A 20,825-nucleotide genomic window follows, 5' to 3' on the forward strand; every position below is an offset into this window, starting at 1 on the left:
ATTAATATTCATGAAAACATGTAATAGTAGAAAAATGACTCAGATCTGTAATTTCTCTTACGCATTCTACAACCAATCTCTTAAGAAACAGGTATCATCATGACTTTACACAAGTAGCGCCATTTATTCAAAATTGTAAGAAAGCACAGCAAACACATTTTCAAAATTCTTATTTTTATTGTTTGCCTTAACTGTAGCATCATGTACAGCTTTCTCATCTGACAAAGCAAAGCAACTGAGCACACACAAAAACCTGTTCAAGATCATCACAAGGAGACCCTTGGTTACAAAAATGCAGTACATGCAAGAGTTAGCTTATCGTAGTATTTCAAGTACAGGTCACTCCAGTTTCATGCAGCTTTCAGGGATGTTAAAAAGCTCCATTTTCGGGGTGCAAGGAGAAAACAGCTACAACATTTATAGGGATTACTCATTTTTACATCAAATTCTTAAGTCTAAGTTATTAAACTACAGCAGGGACCCTTCTTCAGCAGAAAATTTTTTGCTCTGCAAAACAAAAAGAAAAAAAATTAGTCACTTTGCTGCATTAAGTACAACCAAGATCATTAGCAGACTAAGCACTTAGACTGGCTCACGCTGCATATATTCCCATTTCTGTCAACAGTTCTTCAGGGTTAGTTGCCAGCTCCTGGCAGTCTCCCTGAGGTTAAATGTAAGTGGGTATAAAACCAATTACTTCTATAAGGGCTTTGCCACTTCATATCCCGGCTAAAAACCTGAGACTTACCAGACAAGCCTGCATGGGATCACCTAGCACGGCTACAGAAACAGATGTGGAAACTAAGACAGTTTGGTTTCCATTCAAATCTACAAGTTGTTTATGAAATACTTTTAAAACATAAATGGTTAAATACTAACTAGCAGTTCTGATGAACAGTTTATCCTGTCAGATTCTAAATATAATTCTATAAATTGCACTTTTTATACGGGTCTGATGTATTTGTTATTTATCACATTTTGCTGGCTTACATCCAAAAAAAAAAAAAAAAAGCCCAAGAGGGAAGGAAGGACAGAAGGGAGAAACAAGCCCTAATCAAACAGTTAAAATGAAATACCATAGGATTCAGACATACATTCTAACAGGAAAAATACAAGCGATGCTCACTATTTGGTATCAGCAGATATAACCACCATCTCAGTACATAATGAACATCTCACATGAGGCTGCCAGGGAGCCCTGAACTATCGGATATCAATGGGAGTTTAGGCTCTCCAGCCACTCAGAAGCCATAATACCACTGACTTTCCAACTTCAGATTTTAGTGACCCTAAAGCCTCCCTGTCCATCCCCTTGAGAGATCCCCAGGATTAAAACAAAGATAAACAGAACTACAACAGGTTTACATTTCGGTATGCTCTGCTGTGCTTCAAGACAGAGTTTTACCTGAAGCAAATCCTTAACCTCTAAAGATGCCAATAACGTAGGAGCAGAAACCATGCAGGGATTCCCAGCAATGTTCCCGTGCCAGTTTCATTGCTTCCGTTTCATTTTCAGACCCTTGACCGTGTTGGGTTGGTTTTATAAGAGGTAGTATTGCAGGCTTCCCTATTTTCTTAACAGAGCTTTTCCCTGCTCCCCTCACAGAGGCTGAAGTTTTCTGGACTGACTTGTCCTGATTTGCTAGGTCTTCCGGCTCCATACCGGCAGCTATTTGCTTCATGAGAGCATCTGCAGGAGCCTTTTGGCACATGGTGGCCTTCAACACTTGTGTGGATTCGCAAGCGTGAGGGAGCTTTCTAAGTTCCACGGCAATCTGATTCCAGTAGAGTTTGGGATTGTTTCGGAAAGGACGGCAGACCGACGGCTTGCCGGTGTATTCACACCAGTAGGACTTGCCTTGGCTTTTGCATTCGATTCTTAGTTTCATCTCCTCATCCCCACTCATGCTCATGGTGCAGACGTCTTTGGTTTTAGTCCGAAAATTGATTTCTTCACCATTGCTTCTCTTCTTTGGCTTCAGTTTCTGTCCCCATCCTGCCACGCCACAGATCACTACTAGGAAAAGAAGGGCAACGCTCTTCATGGCGAGATCCTTGAGCAAAAGGATCCGAGAAAGTGGAAGTAGTAAGCACCTGGCTGCTCACAATTTAAAGGCTCGGTGCACAAAGAAGCCTCTTTCCAGCTAGATGTAGGATGTAAATTTTTTTCATTTAAATAATAAATCACCCTTCAGTAGGCATGTGCCCATAATTTATAGCCCAAGGGAGTGTCAAATAACCTGTGAACTCCCAAGAAGGTAACAAGACAAATCTTGTAAATGCAGTTAAATACAGAACGATAGTTGTATAACCGAGAAGCACATTCCTGTCCAGGATGAACATGTCATATTTGATTTTTAACAGGTATTTTCCATTCTTCAGCTGCTTTATAGCTATCTTCATGCCTGAACTTGTAAAACCATGTCGAAGTAAAAAAGATAAAAGTGCCAAAACTATCTATGCATATACATCTGGATGATTATAAACATGTCCTACTAATAAGAGCTGATTTGTGCAGTGGCTTTTCTGTGGATTTGCACAGCAAGGATGCAACTTTAGTACTTCATTTTGTCAGCACTTGACATACACTGCAGACACAGGGAAGAATCAACTGCACAATCTTTAAGTCCTGAAAGATTTTTAGGCTTGCAATATTTAAATACTTGCAATATTTAAAAATATATATGGAATGAGGCTTTAGCAAAATAATGTAGGCCTAAACATAAAGCAGATGTTTGGAAGTTTTATAATTACCGTTAATCCTTGGGTTATTTTCAGCCAACAGTGCAAGACAAGAACTAGCTTATCACAGCTCTCAGCACCAGGGAATACACCCTAGGAGATGTCAAACTTAGTTTGTGCTTTAACACATATTTGTGCTTTATCACCTTTTACTCCCCCCCCGCCCCCTTTATTTTTTTTAAATATCTCCCTGTTTATAATAAATGAGACATAGGTAGGTCACAAACCAAAGACAGGGGAATATAAATATTTTTGTGTGGTTCTTTACTAATGGTTTCTGCGGTAGCTAAAAGCAGCAGAGCTAAGGAGAGTCGTGGTAATTCCCTTGGTGCTCAGTTGGTCATGAAGAACCCCCCTCCTGTGCTGCTGCATGCCACAGGACTTTTCTGGCTCATAAGATCCTGCCAGGCACAACTTCAGAGACATTTGTACTACACCCAGTCTCACCTGAAGGGCTCCTAGACAGGTAATCATATTATTTAGGTATGCTTGAATAACCCTGGGTTTAAGAACTGCTGTACTTACTGGAATAGAGTACCATTATGTGTATCTAGCCCCTCAACAGGTATTACTAAAAATACAGAGAAAATATAAAAGCAAAAACATTTATTTAACAGATAGTAAAGTAGAACAAAAAATAAAGTTGCAAAAGATGCTCTGCTAAAACTTGACAAATACAGCCCCCAGCTGTTCTGGCACCCCAGCTAGTCTGTGAGCTGCATGTCTGAAGATGGAGCCACCTCAAATGGCCATTCTGGATAGCCTGAAATTGTTCTTCAAGTGAATGTGGCACCAAGTTTCCCATGAATAAATAAATACCATCTGCCTGAGAACCACAATCTTTGCTTTCTGTCCCCCTTTAAGGCTACTTTAATAACACTTTTAGTAGAACTCTCATTTCCAGCTTCTTGCCATTTGTTCTGGTTGACTGTCTTAAAAACACAGTGGTGTGGCTCTCCAGGCAAGTCTAGGACAAACAGTAATGGCACAAGCCTACTTAAGGTTTACAATTCACCGTCCTGTGTTTTCTGGGGAGTCTTCTCACCTGACACCCAGCTAACCAGAAGAATCTTGTTGCCTACCTCAAACTTCATTTCAAGGATTTCAAAGCCCTACTGGAAGGGCTCAAAGACCTCTTGATAATTGAACAAATAAATATTATTTACACTTTCTTATGCACAATAGCACTGAGAATTCCTGGAAACTACAGACGTTTGTCTCTTGTTCTCTCTAATAATTGATAAAGAGTTCAAAATTACTTAAAAAAAATACTTTATACCAGTTTGGTATCTCTAGTTCTGAAAAGTTCTCAGGTGCAATCATGATGATAAATCAGCCTACAAGGATAAGGAGAAATACTGAAGCTTGGACTCAAGAGCTCTGGTGTACTTAAGTACTGCAGTTAATATGTTAACTGCAAACCGTTTGTCCCATTCCCATCCAACTTTTGTGTCCTGTCTGCCTATGCTTCAGATGAAATAGCTCATGGTCTGTAATGTCACTGGAAAACACTTGTCCTTTTATAAGTTGGGCTGGGTTCCCAGCAGTGAACTGTGGGAATTGAAGGCCTAGAAAATGATTAATTCTGCTATCAGTGCAACACAAACAAAGATAAGCAGTAACAACTTGAGTACTTAAAGACTATGTAGGTGTTCCCCACAACTCATTAGCTCGAATCCTACATCTCTGCATAAAACACACCCTTTGTGGAATTCAGAAGCTCTCCCACACAAAGTCAATGTTCTTTCAGTCCTTCCTGCTCCAGTTCTTGGTCTTTTATCTTGCATAAGTTAAAGTCATCAATAAAAGTAAGATATAGGAGACATTTTTAATCAGGATAAAAAAAACCTCATTTTTGTATGACTAACTGCAAATCTGAGACAGGTCTGCATGACAAAACAATTAAGAATCAAACATCAGTTAGTTAAGCAAGTTCTTTTTTATTTAAGTGAACTGGCAACATTTTCTCAAATTAAAAATAGAAACTTTTAAAAATCTACAGTTCTGAACATTACATATACACATTATGCTACATACTGTCAATTAGAAATGTTTCCATTTATGACCTAAAAATGAAAAATTTAAGGTTATTCCAGATTAAAGACTGGTATGACTTTTCAACATTTCTTTAAAATTATTTGAATGATTTTCAGGATTATCCCTCCTTCAAGCTAGTGAACTTCACTGGAAACAGTTAGGAATACTGATATGCAAAGAGACACTATTTGAGATCAATATGCCCAATTATTTCACACTTTGTAATGTTTTACACTAGTAAGATAAATACTTGTGGCTCTCTTGATTAATTCTGCTGTTAACTAATTCAGCAACACAGCTGCATGCCAAAATTCAAGGCAATAATGTTAGAATAGAAATTCTAACTCCAGTTGCTGAACGTGTCTGAATTTCAGTATTGGAAATCATATTTTGAAATTATTTAACAAAAATAGTATCACTGTCTCCCAAAGAGGCACAGTTTAACAGTGATACTGTTAAGGATGTTACAGAAGTGGGTGTGAATGGGGAAAAGGGAGTCAGAGAATGTAAAGCATTCTAAAAATCACCAACATTTTGACATCTTTCATGCGCTTTTTGGGTACTACTGAACTCTAGAAAGCTTAGCTTTTTTGCTGTATTAAGCATTACACATACTCCCAACCCTCCCACCCAAACACGATTTCAAAACAAAAGTCTCCCTTTTAGGTCTATGCTGCAAAAAAGCACTAAAAATTAAATCATAATTAAAAAAAAGGAAGAAAAAATGCAACTGAACTTTCAGAGACACAAAGAGACACTGTGCATCCCGTTACAATTAAAATTTAGTCCAAATTGTTCATTCAAGAGCACCAAATAGCAACACTGATCATGCTGGTAAATTCATTTGTGAAATGTATTATACAATATTAAAATCTTAACTAAACACTCATAAGTTTTAAGAAAAACATATATACAAAAGTCTCTGTATAGAAAATGTATTTTTATGTAAACGTGTATGTACTGTATTTAACGCATCTCAACAATTTAAAACAAGAACTTGACCAACTGTCAGAGGACTAAGCAAAGTCAGTTAATCTAATTAATTTATATCCTGTGATGTAAGATAGAAAGCCCAGTGTAAAAAAGTAAAAAACAAAAAAACGTTTTAATTCAAGCCTTGAACAGTGGTATTTGAGAGGCAGTGCCCTGGTCACAAAATATCCTGTACAGTAGTTTATGGCATAACATTCAATAGTACATTTGTGATTTACAGTGCGGGTCACATAAAACAAGTGGCTCAGTATTTTGAGGATGAACGTAAATGCCAATACGCTTGGTAGAGTAACGATACAGTCCCATAGAAGAATCTTGAGCCTCATTTCTGTAGCCTGGAAATAATCACAAAAACAATTCAGGAAAACTTGATGAAGACACAATTCTAATGTAATTTAACCAGAATGAAGGCACAGATTTTCATATGAACACAAATATGGTTCAATAGGTTTTTAAAATTATTTTCAAATCTTACAGAATTCATGTTACTGAAAGCAGAATAGTCTTAAAATAGGAAAGTAGCAGTAGGTCTAGAATTGACTTTAAAAGCTTATTGCTTACCCCTTAAAGTTTCCAGTATCTGTTACCACTGTTCCACAGAGCTATACAAAAAAGCAAACAAACAACACAAATCAGAATCATAACTTTTTGTCCACAAGCAGAACAGAAACAGAGTGTCTAGCTATAAGGTGAGACAGGCTCATTTGGTACAAAACCTTTCTCAAACTTCCACTTATTTAATGAAGAATTTTTCAAGCAAGAGAAAATAGTTTTCTGGTTTACTCCACCAACCTCTCTTCTTACCTTTGTTTTAGGACAGAAAGAAATGCTTGGGTTACCAATTCAACACCAGTCTTCTTTGAAGAGCCTAATCCAGCCTCCAATTTTACTCTCCCCAAAGTGGTGTCTGCATTTGAGGTTATTTATGTCTTTAACGCTTGCTTTAACGTGTGTATCACCTCTATGTGAGGTATCTATATAAATGTAAACACACCTCATGGATCTCCTACTTGTATTTACATGTCTCATATTTATAGAGAGATTTGCTTCTCCTTTTAGCAAAACAATCCAGCTGGTTTCCAAAGAAAACTATGCAAAAGTGCAGGTGTACAGAGATCCATTCACAGCCAGATCTCCCAAAGCATCTAAAACCCTTACAGGAAAAGTAAGGATCACTTAAAAATAAATAAGACCCTGAAGAATAAGACCCTACTCGTATGAGAATCCTGGACTAAGGAACCCAATGCATGTATCTAACATATTCAGCAGTTTTTCAAATGATTTCAGTTAACTCTTCAGAAGAAAGTATTGCTTCAAACAGAATTCTTACACCATATTATGGAAGGCAATTTTGAGTAACTATTAAAATTTAGAAAAAGGAAGTCAGAACTGAACTAGTGGCTTTAAAAGATTATTTTATGTTAATTTTTAGCTTATTCAGGAACACTGTATTAACTATTAATCAATTCCTGAAATATCATGAAAAACATGCTCTCAACTTCAAGATTATTAACATTCATATTAAAGATTCAAAGATCAGAAAGGGACTTCTAAAGCCTGAGCAATTATTAGTCTCATCTTATGTAAAAGATCAAAAGTCCTGAAACAGAGTTCTTAGATGTGCCAGTGGAGATTAGTTTTGAATTAGATACCTTGTAGATTTATTTAGGGAATCCTTAAACTGCAGCACAGATCATGTTACTGAAAACATTGTTATATTTAAATATTTACTTTAGAAGGAAAAGTGGAAAACAAATTTGGTCACTAAGTAATTACTGTCCAATACAGTTATAACAAACAATAATATACAGCTGATGCAGCCACAAAATCTGGCAAGACTTGCAAACTTTCAACTTTCTTGGTATTTAATCACTGAAAGAACAATGCTATCCTATTTGTCTGCCAGCACTCAGCCCGTATTTTCAGTCATGAAGTTCTAAGTTAAGGCACGGAGAGCTACATATCTTAATTACAGGCTACAGCCTTCCTTAAGCAACTCATATCTTGCAAAACATAATATTAAAGTTGTAGGACACCCTATGTTATCCATACAGAAACTGAAAGTCTCACAACTAGCTAAGGTCTTACAGCACAAGAGTTGGAGACAGAAAAGAACACAAGTCTCCTGCCTTTTAAATCTAACTTAAATTTCTTGTTCTGTGATGTTACCCTAACTCTACCCATGCGGAAACAGCCATTTAATCTCTTCATGTTTTCTGCATATCCTGAATCATCTGTCTTTTGCACAGCAAAAGCTCTTCACTGCATCATCTAAAAAAATGTAATATAAGCACACTTATTCTGGTGACAGAGCAAATGAGCAATTAAATGCTATGCTTATTTGCAGAGTCTCTACAGCTCCTCATTAGAATTTAGGATGATCAGAAGTAAAAGCTGATTTTATAAAATCTAGCTTTTGTGTTCCATGCATTGCACAGGAAGAACATACACTAATTAATCAGTTTGTAAAGTTGCACCTGCTTGTGTCCTAGATAATATATAAAAAAGACACACTCATTACAGACCAAAAAAAAATCAGGAGCAAGAATGCATCCCACCCTATCACTTTCACCTGCTATCAAAATATTTTAATATGTTTACTAATTTAGGACAACCCATTGTGCTAGATAAATACCTAATTATCTGGATTTTACGTCCAAATTTAGGCAATTTCTTTGTTATGTTGCTGGAGATTATTACAATATTTATTGTTATGTAAAGAACATTTAAGAAATATAAATCGTACAGCATTTGTTATAGTGAATAATCATGCAAGAAACAAACTAAGTGATTCACTTTAAAACGTGCAGAAAATTGGATAGGTGATTAATATATTAGATTAAGCAAGGACATGAAGGCATGCAGTTTCAGACTTGGTTTACCTTGTAATAACAGGATTGTGTATACCATATAAATGCTCTTTATGATAACCATTATTACCATTTTCTGTACTGTAATAAAATAAATACACCAAAAAAGACCATGTTAACTACAAGATGCACTATGTACAGTATGGCTTCCAAGACATGTACATGGATGATGGTCTTATATGCAAAGATAAACTGTTTTTGTACAATAGAAGATAACTTTTCTTTTGTAACCATTAGGAGCTATGGAATAAGTATAACTTTACATTTTTTATATTTTAATATTCTCCAAAAACTAGTTATTAAGATATTCCTGTTGAGTTGGATACTCTAATATAAAGTCTAGTGAAACAAAACGTGTTACCTCTGTTGAAGTAACAAGTCATATTAAAAATATAAACCCTCCCACCTGAATAAAATAATTTTACCAAATACCAGCAAAAATGTCTTACTTTTTCATGGGTATAGTTTCGACACTAAAAAACATAAAAAAGGAGGAGTCATTAACTAGACAGTAAAATAAGTGATTAACTTTAGCTGTACATGCCTGTTTCTGCTCTACTGATTTCTGAATGTGTAATGAAAAATTATCAGTGTGAAATGTGAGAAATGCAGTGCACAGGCTATCTGAAGAATGAGTAAAACAAAGAGCAGAAAAGAAAGTAGTAAAACCAAAACTGATGGGAAAATATGTAAGAACAGTTATCATAAAGTAAAATGCCAAGTCCCTGAGACAGAGGAACTGCAATTGAAAAAGGAAACATTGGTTAGGAATAACTAAGACAGTAAGGAAGCAAATAGTTACTTCAAGGAGATTACAAAGCACAGTTCACCTAAACAGATAATTTAGAAAAGCTTAATTGGTTGCACACTGGAAGATATTTATATAAAGGCTGCACATAAAGCTCTGAAGACCTCATTCTGAAGTCACCTCTTAAAGTCAGAGCTGGCAATATCTACAGAGTCACGGCAATATAAAATTGCCAAAGTCTACCTGCATGAAGCACTTTGCAGGCACCAACCCAAACCTGCAGTATTTCTCAAAAACATGCATTGCTAATCTGACAGACAGAAGATTTAAGGATTATAGCACCTTCATGTGAGACACCAGAAAAAACATTTAAACCCATTTGCCATTTAGCTTGACTAGGAGTATATACTTACTCATCATACACATCCTCTGTATCCATTCTACGATAGTATTTGGAGAGTTTTACAGCAAAAATTATGGCAGGAATTAAAAATATTGAAGAGCCTCCCAAACCAAACCAGAAGGTATTCTGAAATGAAACAAAATCCAGGAAAAAAAAGATCACAGAGCACGGTTAATAAAAGACTCATTAGAAACTAGTTTAAGAGGTCTCTGCACTGAAGCTCCTTATACTAGCATGGAACAGGACAAGCTAAGTATTCTCCACAGTCGATGTGAACTAAAGTAAGAACATCACTATCTTACAGGTGTAACCAAACAGAAGACTGTCCAGAGATGCTCAAATTCTGAAATTCACACATGCATAATGTCTTAAGTAGTTATTTTAACTTAGTCAGCCTTGAGCCAGAAAGTAATTTTGTCTCTCAGCATTAGTTTACAAGCGACATTTTTCCCCTTTTCTTGCTATTTTAAATTAGTATCTGTGGTTCTTGCAAAAATCTGAGTTTCCAGCACTTTCTCAATGTGCTTTTTAACTTGTTAGCTGCAACCTGCTTGCATAACTAATTGTATTATCGCACAGATGAGCTGAGTTATCATCAGATGTTAGAATGATGATTTTTCAAATTTTATTTGCATCGCCTGGAGGCATTCTGACTTGTATGTGACTCAGATAGGTTCTATCATCACGAAAACCACGATTCATCTACCACTGGAAGCTTAGTTGCTCTCGAAACCCAGAAGCTCTGTAACTTATGAGGCGATCCATGTGTACAACATGATTCTGGCAAGTTAGAAAAGTTTATGGCATTATCAAGGTCAGAGTAGCTTTGACTGGTTACATACACTTACTATTAGTGTGACTGTTACCCAGCTAAACTTGTGGTACAGACAAATAGTAGCTAGGAGATGTTTTAGGTCATTTCCATGCATGTGGTAGGTTATTTTATTTTTAATATATGCTGCCCTCTCTACAAGCTCTCTTGCAAGACAAAAAAGCCAATACTGCCCTTGCATTCTGCTGCAAGTCATGCTCAGTCTCCACTGTACAAGAATGATTCAGTCTGCTACAAGTCAAGTGATAAAAAAACCCGTTTACCTCATTCAGGTAAATTCTAGATTCCAGAAACGATACTTGAGAAAGTTTTTCCTCTCTCTCTCTCCATCTTAAGTTAGAAATGGTTACTGCCAAAAACTTCAGATTTTTATGCTTTTCTATTTCAAGGAGTTTCGGAATGATGCAAGCTGAAACCCATCCTTTCCAAAACTTAGATTCCAAATTAGTAGTAGTGCATTTATTTCACAATTTAAGTTTGAAAAAAAAAAATTACTAAGAAAAGTTGATTTTACAACATTCTTGCTAACAGAAGCCTAAGTTTAATGGAAACATAAAACAAGTTCAGCACTGGCTGATACAGATCAGAACATTCTTCCTTGAATAACTTTGGATGTGATCCTTTATTGTCACACTTCTGAATGGTCTAGCCAGAATAACTGAATGGAGATTTATATTCAAAAAATTTCTGACTTGATGCCCCGATTTTGAGAAACAGATTCAGATTTCTTACCACAGAATCCGTTACATAGCTGCATAAAAATATATCTACTGCTGTATCTATCACATTGGCAATAGGCTTGCATGCTGCTACCTCCATGGCAATCTGAAAGACATTAAAGAAAACAGTTTGAATTACCTAACAGATTAAAATAAGAACCTCAAAAAATTTCCTACAGCTTTAGTAAACAGCTACTGCTTACTAAATTGTTCTCTCTCCCCCTCTCCAAATTCACATTAAATTCCAGTGGGATGTGCTATCAAATGAACATAAATCTTTAAGACATCAACTCAATTTCTCAAAGACTCCAGCTAAAGAAAGAAGAATAAAACAAGATGCTAATGATACCATTTTAAACTAAGCAGGCTCAGTACAATATTAGCACAAATGGTAGATTTCAGGCTAGCCCGGAAAAAAAAAGTGTACTAAATTGGCATTTTATTCCAATCAATACTACTCATCCTTTCAATTCTACTTCATACGAAATTATTTACAGAAGACAAGTTTTCTCCTTCCTACTGAGCACAAATATCTTACAAATTGAAGTTACAAAACATAAAATCAACATGATTTTTCTATTATTACTATTTAGATCCTTTTTGGTTTCAAAAACAGCTCCTCTCAATGAAGCAAATGCACCTTACCGACTCCTTCACCCAATCAATGTATTGCTCGAAGTAGCCAACTATGGTGTCCATGTACTTTTTTGTTTCCTAAAAACAGACAAAAGTAAGTGAACCTCTATCTCCATGATACGTTAAATGAATGTACTTAAATCAGATAAAACTTACCTGGACAATAACTAGAGAAGCATTGTTGTTTATGAGAAGCTGGGCAGCATTAACAGCGCTAATGACATTTTTCACCTTAACCTGGAGGGGAAGAGAAGGTGTTTAATATAAATAAATCCCTCTCAAGCTGTTACAGTGGTTCCGCAGCCACTGTATGTGATAACCTATTCTCTTGATAAATCTGTAACATTGTCTTGTGAACATCTGACAAAATATGCAATTATGTTCTGCGTAAGGATTCATGACCACCTGACAAAAAACTTTCGCTACTAAAAGAGGAAGGAAGCAGCAGGTATGAATGGCAACTTTTCCTGGAACCTATGTAACAAGTTTATATCCTAGACCACCTTTCTCTTCCATTCTTGTTGTCTCAAGAGTAGAGATACTTTCATCTCCTGGTCTCAGTATGGTGCAGGCACTAGCTGCTACTTGAAGAGGAAACTGGCCGCCCTGGGGAAGCTTCTACACAGCCACAGCCTCCCAGTGTTTGGCTGATGCTGCAGAAGCAGGAAGGTAATGACTACAATGCTAAAGAGACAGGGCCCAGTGGGAGCTGGACATTGGACAAGAGCTGGTTAAGAATGTGAATCACAAAGCTCTTGTCTCATTTGTATTTTTGGGTTTTGTTTCTTGGTTGTTCCCCACCTCCAAGTTTTGCTTTCAGTGATTCTAGAAAAAAAAAAAAAGGCTACATTTTTACTAGCATAAATAGCACTATACATGGAACTTTACTCAAGTCTATTTTACCACTTGATAATTAAGTTTGTAATTCATATTTTTAAAAAAGATTCTTTTTTTCCTCCTCCTCTAAAAGGAAGGGAACGGCAACACAGAAAAAGCTGTGCAGAGACATCTATGACCTTTTTACTACCTCACTGCACTACAATCTCTTCCTAATAACAGAACAGCCAGAAATAGTAAAACCTGTATTGAAAATGTCCTGTATATGTGGCAAATGGATTTAAAACACATTAAAATGCTTCTGTTGCCACAAAGGAAACCTTACCATAAGTTCAGATGATGTCCTCTTCAGAAGCCTAATGCTCTGATTTAAAGTGCTCTAGTAGAAAACAGGGAAAAAAAAGATAAGTCATCACTAGAGGTAAGAGCCTACTTGTTTCAACACTACGTGTGTGCTTCAATTTTGTATAGATGATTTTGTTTCTAATATAACACATCACATTTTATGTAGTAACAACAGTTGTATTAACTTAAAACTAATAAATATATTGTGTTTTTAACCATTCATGTTGGTGATTCAAGTATTTCACCAACAGCACTAAGTAGCTATAAACTGTGTACTAGAAGACTTCAAATTAACTCAAATTAGTAACAATAAACTGGGAAAGATTTATTTGGGGGAAGAAAGAGAGAACAGATAAAATTGGAACTGGGTGTTCAGAGTACAGCTTTGTATTTTGTGGTATTATTGTATATACAAATATACAATATTTGTATATTGTGCAGTTTCAGAAGGGAAAAAGCACTTACCCTAGCTTTAACATATTTCTTGACAGTCAGTTTTGTAAAAGGAAAAAGAGATGAGAATAATTAGGAGTTAATTAGAAAGAACAGCATAGAATCAGAGGCCTAGTGCTTTTTTATGAGGGCTTTGACAGGGGCAGAAATACTTTATCTGATGCTAAGATAAAATAAAAGTCTTCAAGTTATGTAGAGGAAAAAACAACAGCTAGCATGTATGAAATTCACAGCTTGATACAAGTCAGTGTCCGGAAAAAAAACAGTCAGAAGAAGCTTTTTCACATCTTTAACAGCATCAACAGAAAATATTTTTCTTTGGCTCTAACTACGACTGTCAGAGCTTCAGTTCCAGTACTGTTAAGTGGCTGCTGACTCCACGAAGTGTGTGCAAGTCATAACTACATTTATTACTGAAGACAAATGATAAGGAAAAAAGAAAATGGGTGATTTAGGATTAGAATTCTGGAAAGTTCTTCCCTGTTTCCTCTTTTATTCATATATAACCACAAGTATAAATTGGAAAAAATGGGGCCATGATTTTAGGCAGTATTTTTTAGACAGTATTATAAAGTAGCAGTATCCCACGTATGAGAACTGTTTATTAAATACAGACTTTAACCAGATTAATCTTCCGTGACAATACAAAAGTAACTTGTGCATATATACTAGCAAGTTCAGCTTTCTAAATTGTATTCAAGATTCAGAGATTCAGTTTTTACATATATGTTTTAATATTGCTTTAATATTTTACCATAGCTTGCTCTAGTGGAACAACTTGCTGGTTATGAATCATCCGAATATTGTTTGCATGTCCTTTTAAGGCATTTTCCAGTGCTCCTTTTGGCTGCAAAAAAATGAAAGTATGTAGTATTGTTCAATACTTTCAGAGCTTTCAAATAAAGAAAAAAAAAAAAGAGAGCCACAATGAGAGTTACACATTATAAACTGCAGGGCAGCTGATGCTAACAACAGGCCACGGCAAATTGAAATCCTCAATGCAAGGAGGGAAAAAAAATCGCCATATTAATAATTCAAACCTCAGTAACCAAAACATGTATATTAAACTGCTTCTCTGGCTGTAACATTATCAGCAGATTTAATGGAAAATTTTCACAGAGCACACTAAGTTAGTTTAAATACAGAAGAGGGAGCACACCCCTTGCTACTCTCCTCTCCTCTGGCATGTCTCTGGTGCAGGGGTGCCCTCCTCTGGAACGAGCATTTCTCATTTACAGAGGCTCAAATACTTTAGCTATTTGCAGCGTGGACACAGCCACTAGTCATCTGCTTTCTGAAGGACACTGAAGTTTCAACATTTTCAGTCAGTAAGCTGGAAATGAGTCTGTGAAAGCTATTTTTCCTTTTAGTGGCTTCCAAATTTCAGTCAAAAGATCAGCTTGGGCCCTGATTTTAAAGCCTGGATACCCACCTGGAGCTCATACTTGTTGCAAAATGCCATGAAAATTCAATGTATTTCGGAGAATGAAATCATTTTCTATTTCCTCTTGGTGGCAAAACCAACCGGCTCCCTGAATACACACTGCTAACTCCATTTCAGAAGTAGAAGAATTTTAGTCCAAGACAAAACATAGACCTAAACCTGTTTTCTCAAAGGAAATCAGATTTCTCTGCTTTCACATCATTCAATCCACTGTTACCCAACACCACTTGCAGTTAGCAGGCTTGCTTGCCTTTCCTCCTATGAAACTTCTTTTCCCATTTTGGGACTGCAGCCCTTGGGGAACGTAGGTACCCACGGGCAGGTAACTACAGGTCCGTTTCCACAGGACGCAGTTATAAGGACTCAGAAACTGCTGGATTTGCAAGAAGAGCTACCCCAAACGCAAGCCCAGGCTCGTGTAGAGATGAGACCTCATTCAGGAAACGGGGTTTCAAGATGTTTCATTTGGGGTACCCTAACAGTACAACTTTCTACTGAGAAAAACTTCTGCAGATACTTTTTACTCTACTGGCAAATAGAGAATAGGAAGGGCCATCATATCATTTTGTCGAAAATATACTTTGTCAAAATTAGATTATCTCACGAAAAGACATGCTAGTCAAATACCAGAAGGAACAAATGACAGTGCAAATGGCTGTACGAATTTTGCTTCTCTGCTTCTGTACAGTGGAAATTACTTTTTCTGCAATGCCTATTACAGCAGCGTCTACACTGGAAAAGAGAACAAATCCCAGTGCAGCACTGTAATTGAGAATGGCAATGCATCTCTCACAGTACTTGTTCCTCTCCACTGCTGCCATCCAATCTGAGAGAACCATCCTGGTGAAAAGTAGCAAAACATTTTCCTGGTTAGACCTATGCCTTTTAAAAGCCAGTTTTATCTTTGGGGTGCATACTTCTGCGACATTTTTCTAGGTCCCCCTGCAGCCTTTTCCAGCTTTGCCTATTCTTTTAACAGCAGTCTGCCAGGGACTCTGTCCTGTCTTGTGATCCTCTTTCCAAATGAGAAGGAAAACAAACCCTTGCCTCCTTTACCCAATTTACAAGTATAATGACTAAATGCTAAGAAATATACGTACTGTAAAGCCAAACAGCAAAAGACCATCATTTTTAGCTGTATGGCCGGCAGGCTTTGATGCTCAAACACACGTTCTCTTCCTGAGAAGTGTTCCTGTGAGCAGTCATTTCACGTTTTCTGTTCTGAGAGATAAGGGTGCTCGATACTGTCGGTAAGGCTACAGAGCAGCTTCAGCATGCTTTGTGCTGGCAAGCTGGATCCACTTACCTAATAATGTCCGTGGGCAATATTGCTCCCTCCTCCACAGCATGACCCCTTAGTTTGATGCAAGTTTTTTTTTTTTTTTTTACTGTTTCCTTCTTTGCAGTGTTAAAATGTGTATTTAATTTTGTGCAAGGTGCCAGAAAATGCAATCTATACACTCAAAGTTAATTAATTCCAAAAATTTTTAATTTATTCTTTAATTGATTGTTCCTGTAAGCTGTAAGAGCTATCACGGTAATAAAGTAGAATTATAAAATACCCTTGGAAACCACCATCGATTTTGTAACAATCTAATACGTTCTATTGTGTTGTTTTTTCGTCTAGTCACTTTATAGATTACACTGTATAGCAAGAAAGAACTAAATACATACACTCTGAGAGGGAACACATATAATATTGTATTTTTTTTTGTCTTTTATACGAAGAAATTACTCAGCCTGATCTATTCTCACTTCCAATGCTTCCTTTAGATTCTGCTACAAAAAAAAAAAAAACAATGAAAAACCAATCTACCTGCACAACAGATTTTCCTTTATGGAGTTATGTAAAATGTACCTTTAAAGAGAAATCTCAGAGGCAATTCTATTAAGATATAGTATGTTGAAGAACCTCAGCTTTCACTTAGAAAATAGCCCCCAAAACAAAAACTCTCCAACTGTACAACCTTCAGAATGGTAGAGAAAAAACTGAAAATGGAAGTGAAGTGTGGCCAAAGCTATTGGTATCTGTCTAAGTCAGCAGACAACCTAAATGAGCAAACAGACCGAGTGTGACTCACCCACTGTGCTTACAGAGGACGATAGCCACAATACAAAAAAACATGGGCAGACTACCCCCCACGTGAGTACAGGTCTGGCATTAAAAAAATAAGGAACAGCTGTGATCAACTTTTGCAAAAAGCTGGAGTAATCATACCAGCAACTTCTACCAGTGCTGCCCTCTCACTGCAGGAAGGATGAAAATCTGATAAATTCCAATCAGCATGGTCTCGCTCTGCTGCTGTGTCCTTTTGTGATACAAACGACCGTAGTAAATGTGCAGCATAACTCTCTCCCGTGCCACAATGCAGCAATGTCTTAGGTGACAGCAAAGCAATCTAGTGTCCAAACTGACTCCCACTTTGAAATTAAATAGAAAGTGACCTTGACATACATCCAAACATATCACTTGAATATTTAGTTAGTTTAGCTGTTAACACAGATGTGTCATTCTGCAGATTCATTCATTTGTTGTAGTTCCAGCCTTTGACCAGTGTCAGTGTATCTACATTGAACAAGCCCTACAGAGCAGATAGGGCCTCTTTTGTGCATTCTTCCCCCTCAGTGGAGCCCCAGCTCCCAACAGAAGCCTTACGAGCTGCCTCAGTATTCATTTCATTGCTAGTTGCAAAATCTTCTGAGCACTAAGTGAAAGAAAACCCACTCAAATCCGTCATGATCCAAGCAACTTTTCTTCTAACTGGGACCATAAAATGTAGGCAGCATCACAGGAAACACTACAATGGAGTTAGCAGGCATGTTGATTTCTTAACTTGCTGTTTAACAAAGTACACTTCCAAAGCAGATGTTGTAAAACTGCTAACATACAAAAATCAAGAATTAGCAGTCTCTAAAACACAGCTCACATACATTGTTTTTTGAAGTTTTTCCTTATGTGACAATGCACCATGTATGTGTGTCTGAAGTACAAGAACTTTCCCATGGAAAGTCTAAATATTTGGTTATACATACTTATATAATACTACAATGACAAGTTTTATGTATTATTATATTGATAAGTTAAACTTACCAGCTGGTCTGCTCTTGCTTCTAAGTCATTAGCAAATGACAGAAGATCAACCTTGGTTACACTTTTATTGATCTAAAACAAGATATGAACAACTCAGGAAGAAAAGAGTACGTTGTTATTGCACAAACAGACTGCAATTAATCACACCACCTACTCTGTCCATCCTTTATTTCTTCAAATGTTTACTGAAGTGCTTAACTTCTGAAGTACTTTTGCTCTACTTCTCCTTCTACACAAAAGCAGATTTTTCCTCTAGTTTTCCCACTGCTAAAGAAACATTTCATCTTAAGCTGTGTTCCAGCCGTGCCCCTAGATTACTACAGTCTCACCTCTGTTAAATATGCTCCAAAGTTTATCCCATCTATTCCCGAAGAGCTGAAATTCAGAAGATTCTCCTTCCCTATTTCATCCAGCAGAATGATTTTGCTGAGATTTATCTGAATATGTTCAATTCGAAGTGCTACATCTTCTGTATACTGAGAATAGAAACAAATTAAAACACAAAAGTAGTCTGCATCCAGAGCAGAGTCTTCTATACCTCTCCCCTCATATAGCAGCATCTACCTTTTGCTGACTCATCACTTCTATGAAGAAGCACGCAAATGACTTCATTGTCAACATCTGGTCAGCTCAATTAACCTTGTCAGAATCCAGGTAACGTTCTCCCCTTCCCTGCAGTACCCACACAGTCTGGCTACGCCATGTTCTATATCACCTGTGCATCTTTCATACCAATGAATTACTTCTCCCTTCCCAGCCTCCACCATTGTGGAAGCTCAGACAAATTTTTCCTTTTAGTCAATCTTTCCTGTCCATTTTAATCATATGTTAATTGGAGCAGGGACCATATCTACTAAGTGTGGGTACAATGCCTGGCAGAATCCCCTAAGGACTGCAGTAATGCAGGTCAGGATTACAGGTAATCAAAACATTAGTACAGTCATGCAGTGACAGTACTGTTGTGTGTTATTGCAGCCTAACTGAAAGGATTTTATCTTATCCCTCTCTCCTTACTTCCAAAATTGGAAACTTTCTTAGGAGCATAGCACATTGTATACAAGATCAACATAATTCTGATTGGAATCAGAAGAAAACAGAGCAAGAAAGGCATTTATGTAAAATAACAAGACCCTCATTATGCACCATAAGCAGCCTTTGGAAAATGCTAGACCTTCTATGCAAGTTTCAAAATTAAAAACATTATTATCTGCACCCATAAAAAAGCACATCACAACACCTTCCAAGGTTTTTGACTAAGACTGATAAAGAACTTTAAGATCTTATTTGCAAATATATTTCTTTCTTTCAAATTAGTTTGGACAGCTTGTGCCTCCTCGCAGAATGTACTGTACATAAAATCCAATACTCCTTAAAATCCAGACATGCTATACTGTGTTCAAGAGCAGACCTGTCCCCAGCCTTCAAAAATATTCAAGAACCCACTCTTATTTTCTTTACTTACCATACTGATATTTAGAAATTCATTGATATTGAACAGGTGCTCTAGGTGAAGGGAAGTATAAATTCCTTTGTTTTCCTTGCAATCACTATAAAAATAAAAATACATACATCAGCCTGAACACCACCTTGGAGACAAAACATTAAACGAATGATTAATGATGTTTTCATATTTTAGGAAAATCAGTCTTTTAAAAAAGTTCTGGCTACGTTCTTTGAAGCTTCATCTATAAGGAAGTAAGTAATAACTTCTGATGGTCTCAAAGATAAGCTTTGCAAAGAGCTAGTGTTATGCAATATTATGTTAAAATTATCCCTGGTAACTCATTGATAGAAGAAAATCATTTTTACTAGTGATACACAAGAAAATCAATGTTGTCTTCGTGAATATGTGAGATTTCTGTGTGTGCTTGAAATACGAAACCTGGAAGATAACACAAAAACTATGTATAAATGGAATTCAATCTTGACCATAACTTTACATACCTGTACACTTTTTCAAAAGTCAAATTAATATTTGGATTTTTAAAGAGCATGCCAGAAAGATAGTTTTTCCAGTGCTGATTTAGTAAGTAGGGAGTATCCAAAACCTAGGAGACAAAATTCAGTGATGTTACCATAAGCCCATGTTTTCAATTCATGAATATATTCATGTGTGATCTTTTGACACATACCCACATCTAAGCTTATCACGCACTGATGGAAAAACAAGCAGAGCAGTAGATTCAACCTCTCTGGTGTAGAAAGTGAATATTAAAGCTCCATGTCCCCAAGAAACGCTGAACTGCGGAAAAATTTATCTCCAAAGGAAGACAGGCACGCAGTATTTACACTGCAAAGCCAATTAAACCAAGAAAGGATCAATGTCTCTATTCAATGTGCAAATGGAAAGTAAAAACAGATCCAAACTCACTTGAGGTGTCTCACTTGAAATAATAAGTCATGAATAACTGACAAGACCATTAAGACTCACAGGGATTCTATTCATTGTTTAACAACTCGAATTTGAATAACTTCACCTTGAATAAAGTTTTATCTTCAAAGGGCTCACAGACCAGTTTTTCTACATTTCCACCTGTGACAAAAGTGAGCACCACTACAATCATCAGCACCCAGGAGAAAAGAAAACTGAATCCGACGCCACTGAAAAAAAAATATTAGAGTAAGTTTTCAAGAAGAAAATATACACACTTTGGGTAACAGTGAAACCAACAATT

The 20,825-nt window shown here is 36.6% G+C and overlaps 2 protein-coding genes across 18 annotated transcripts in view; both read right to left on the reverse strand.

Moving 5' to 3' along the window:
- Positions 1-1,418: 1,418 nt before the first annotated feature.
- On the reverse strand, positions 1,419-2,045 carry FGFBP2 (fibroblast growth factor binding protein 2). Its single transcript, XM_066995833.1, has one exon. It carries the CDS (start codon positions 2,043-2,045, stop codon positions 1,419-1,421), a length of 627 nt encoding a protein of 208 aa, XP_066851934.1.
- Positions 2,046-4,662: 2,617 nt separating this feature from the next.
- The window catches only part of PROM1 (prominin 1), a 62,960-nt gene continuing 46,797 nt past the window's right edge, over positions 4,663-20,825 (reverse strand). For 7 of the 17 annotated variants that reach the window (XM_066995673.1, XM_048046771.2, XM_066995671.1 and 4 more), the window contains 16 exons: positions 20,628-20,751; positions 20,095-20,198; positions 19,613-19,697; positions 18,480-18,626; positions 18,151-18,222; positions 14,370-14,462; positions 13,628-13,645; positions 13,143-13,196; positions 12,137-12,217; positions 11,990-12,058; positions 11,358-11,450; positions 9,804-9,919; positions 9,092-9,115; positions 8,655-8,723; positions 6,334-6,374; positions 4,663-6,107 (listed from right to left, as the gene is read on the reverse strand). In XM_066995673.1, the coding sequence (XP_066851774.1) occupies positions 6,356-6,374; positions 8,655-8,723; positions 9,092-9,115; positions 9,804-9,919; positions 11,358-11,450; positions 11,990-12,058; positions 12,137-12,217; positions 13,143-13,196; positions 13,628-13,645; positions 14,370-14,462; positions 18,151-18,222; positions 18,480-18,626; positions 19,613-19,697; positions 20,095-20,198; positions 20,628-20,751 (1,168 nt within the window). In that variant the 3' untranslated portion in view covers positions 4,663-6,107; positions 6,334-6,355. The other 10 variants (XM_048046854.2, XM_048046798.2, XM_048046848.2 and 7 more) reach the window with 8 other exon arrangements.

This window comes from Anser cygnoides, chromosome 4, assembly GCF_040182565.1.
Source record: "Anser cygnoides isolate HZ-2024a breed goose chromosome 4, Taihu_goose_T2T_genome, whole genome shotgun sequence".
In the NCBI taxonomy this organism is placed as follows: Eukaryota; Metazoa; Chordata; class Aves; order Anseriformes; family Anatidae; genus Anser; species Anser cygnoides.

What these genes read in the sequence shown, in the direction of transcription:
- FGFBP2 (XM_066995833.1), bottom strand. Translation starts at nt 2,045, where the DNA reads ATGAAGAGCGTTGCCCTTCTTTTCCTAGTAGTGATCTGTGGCGTGGCA.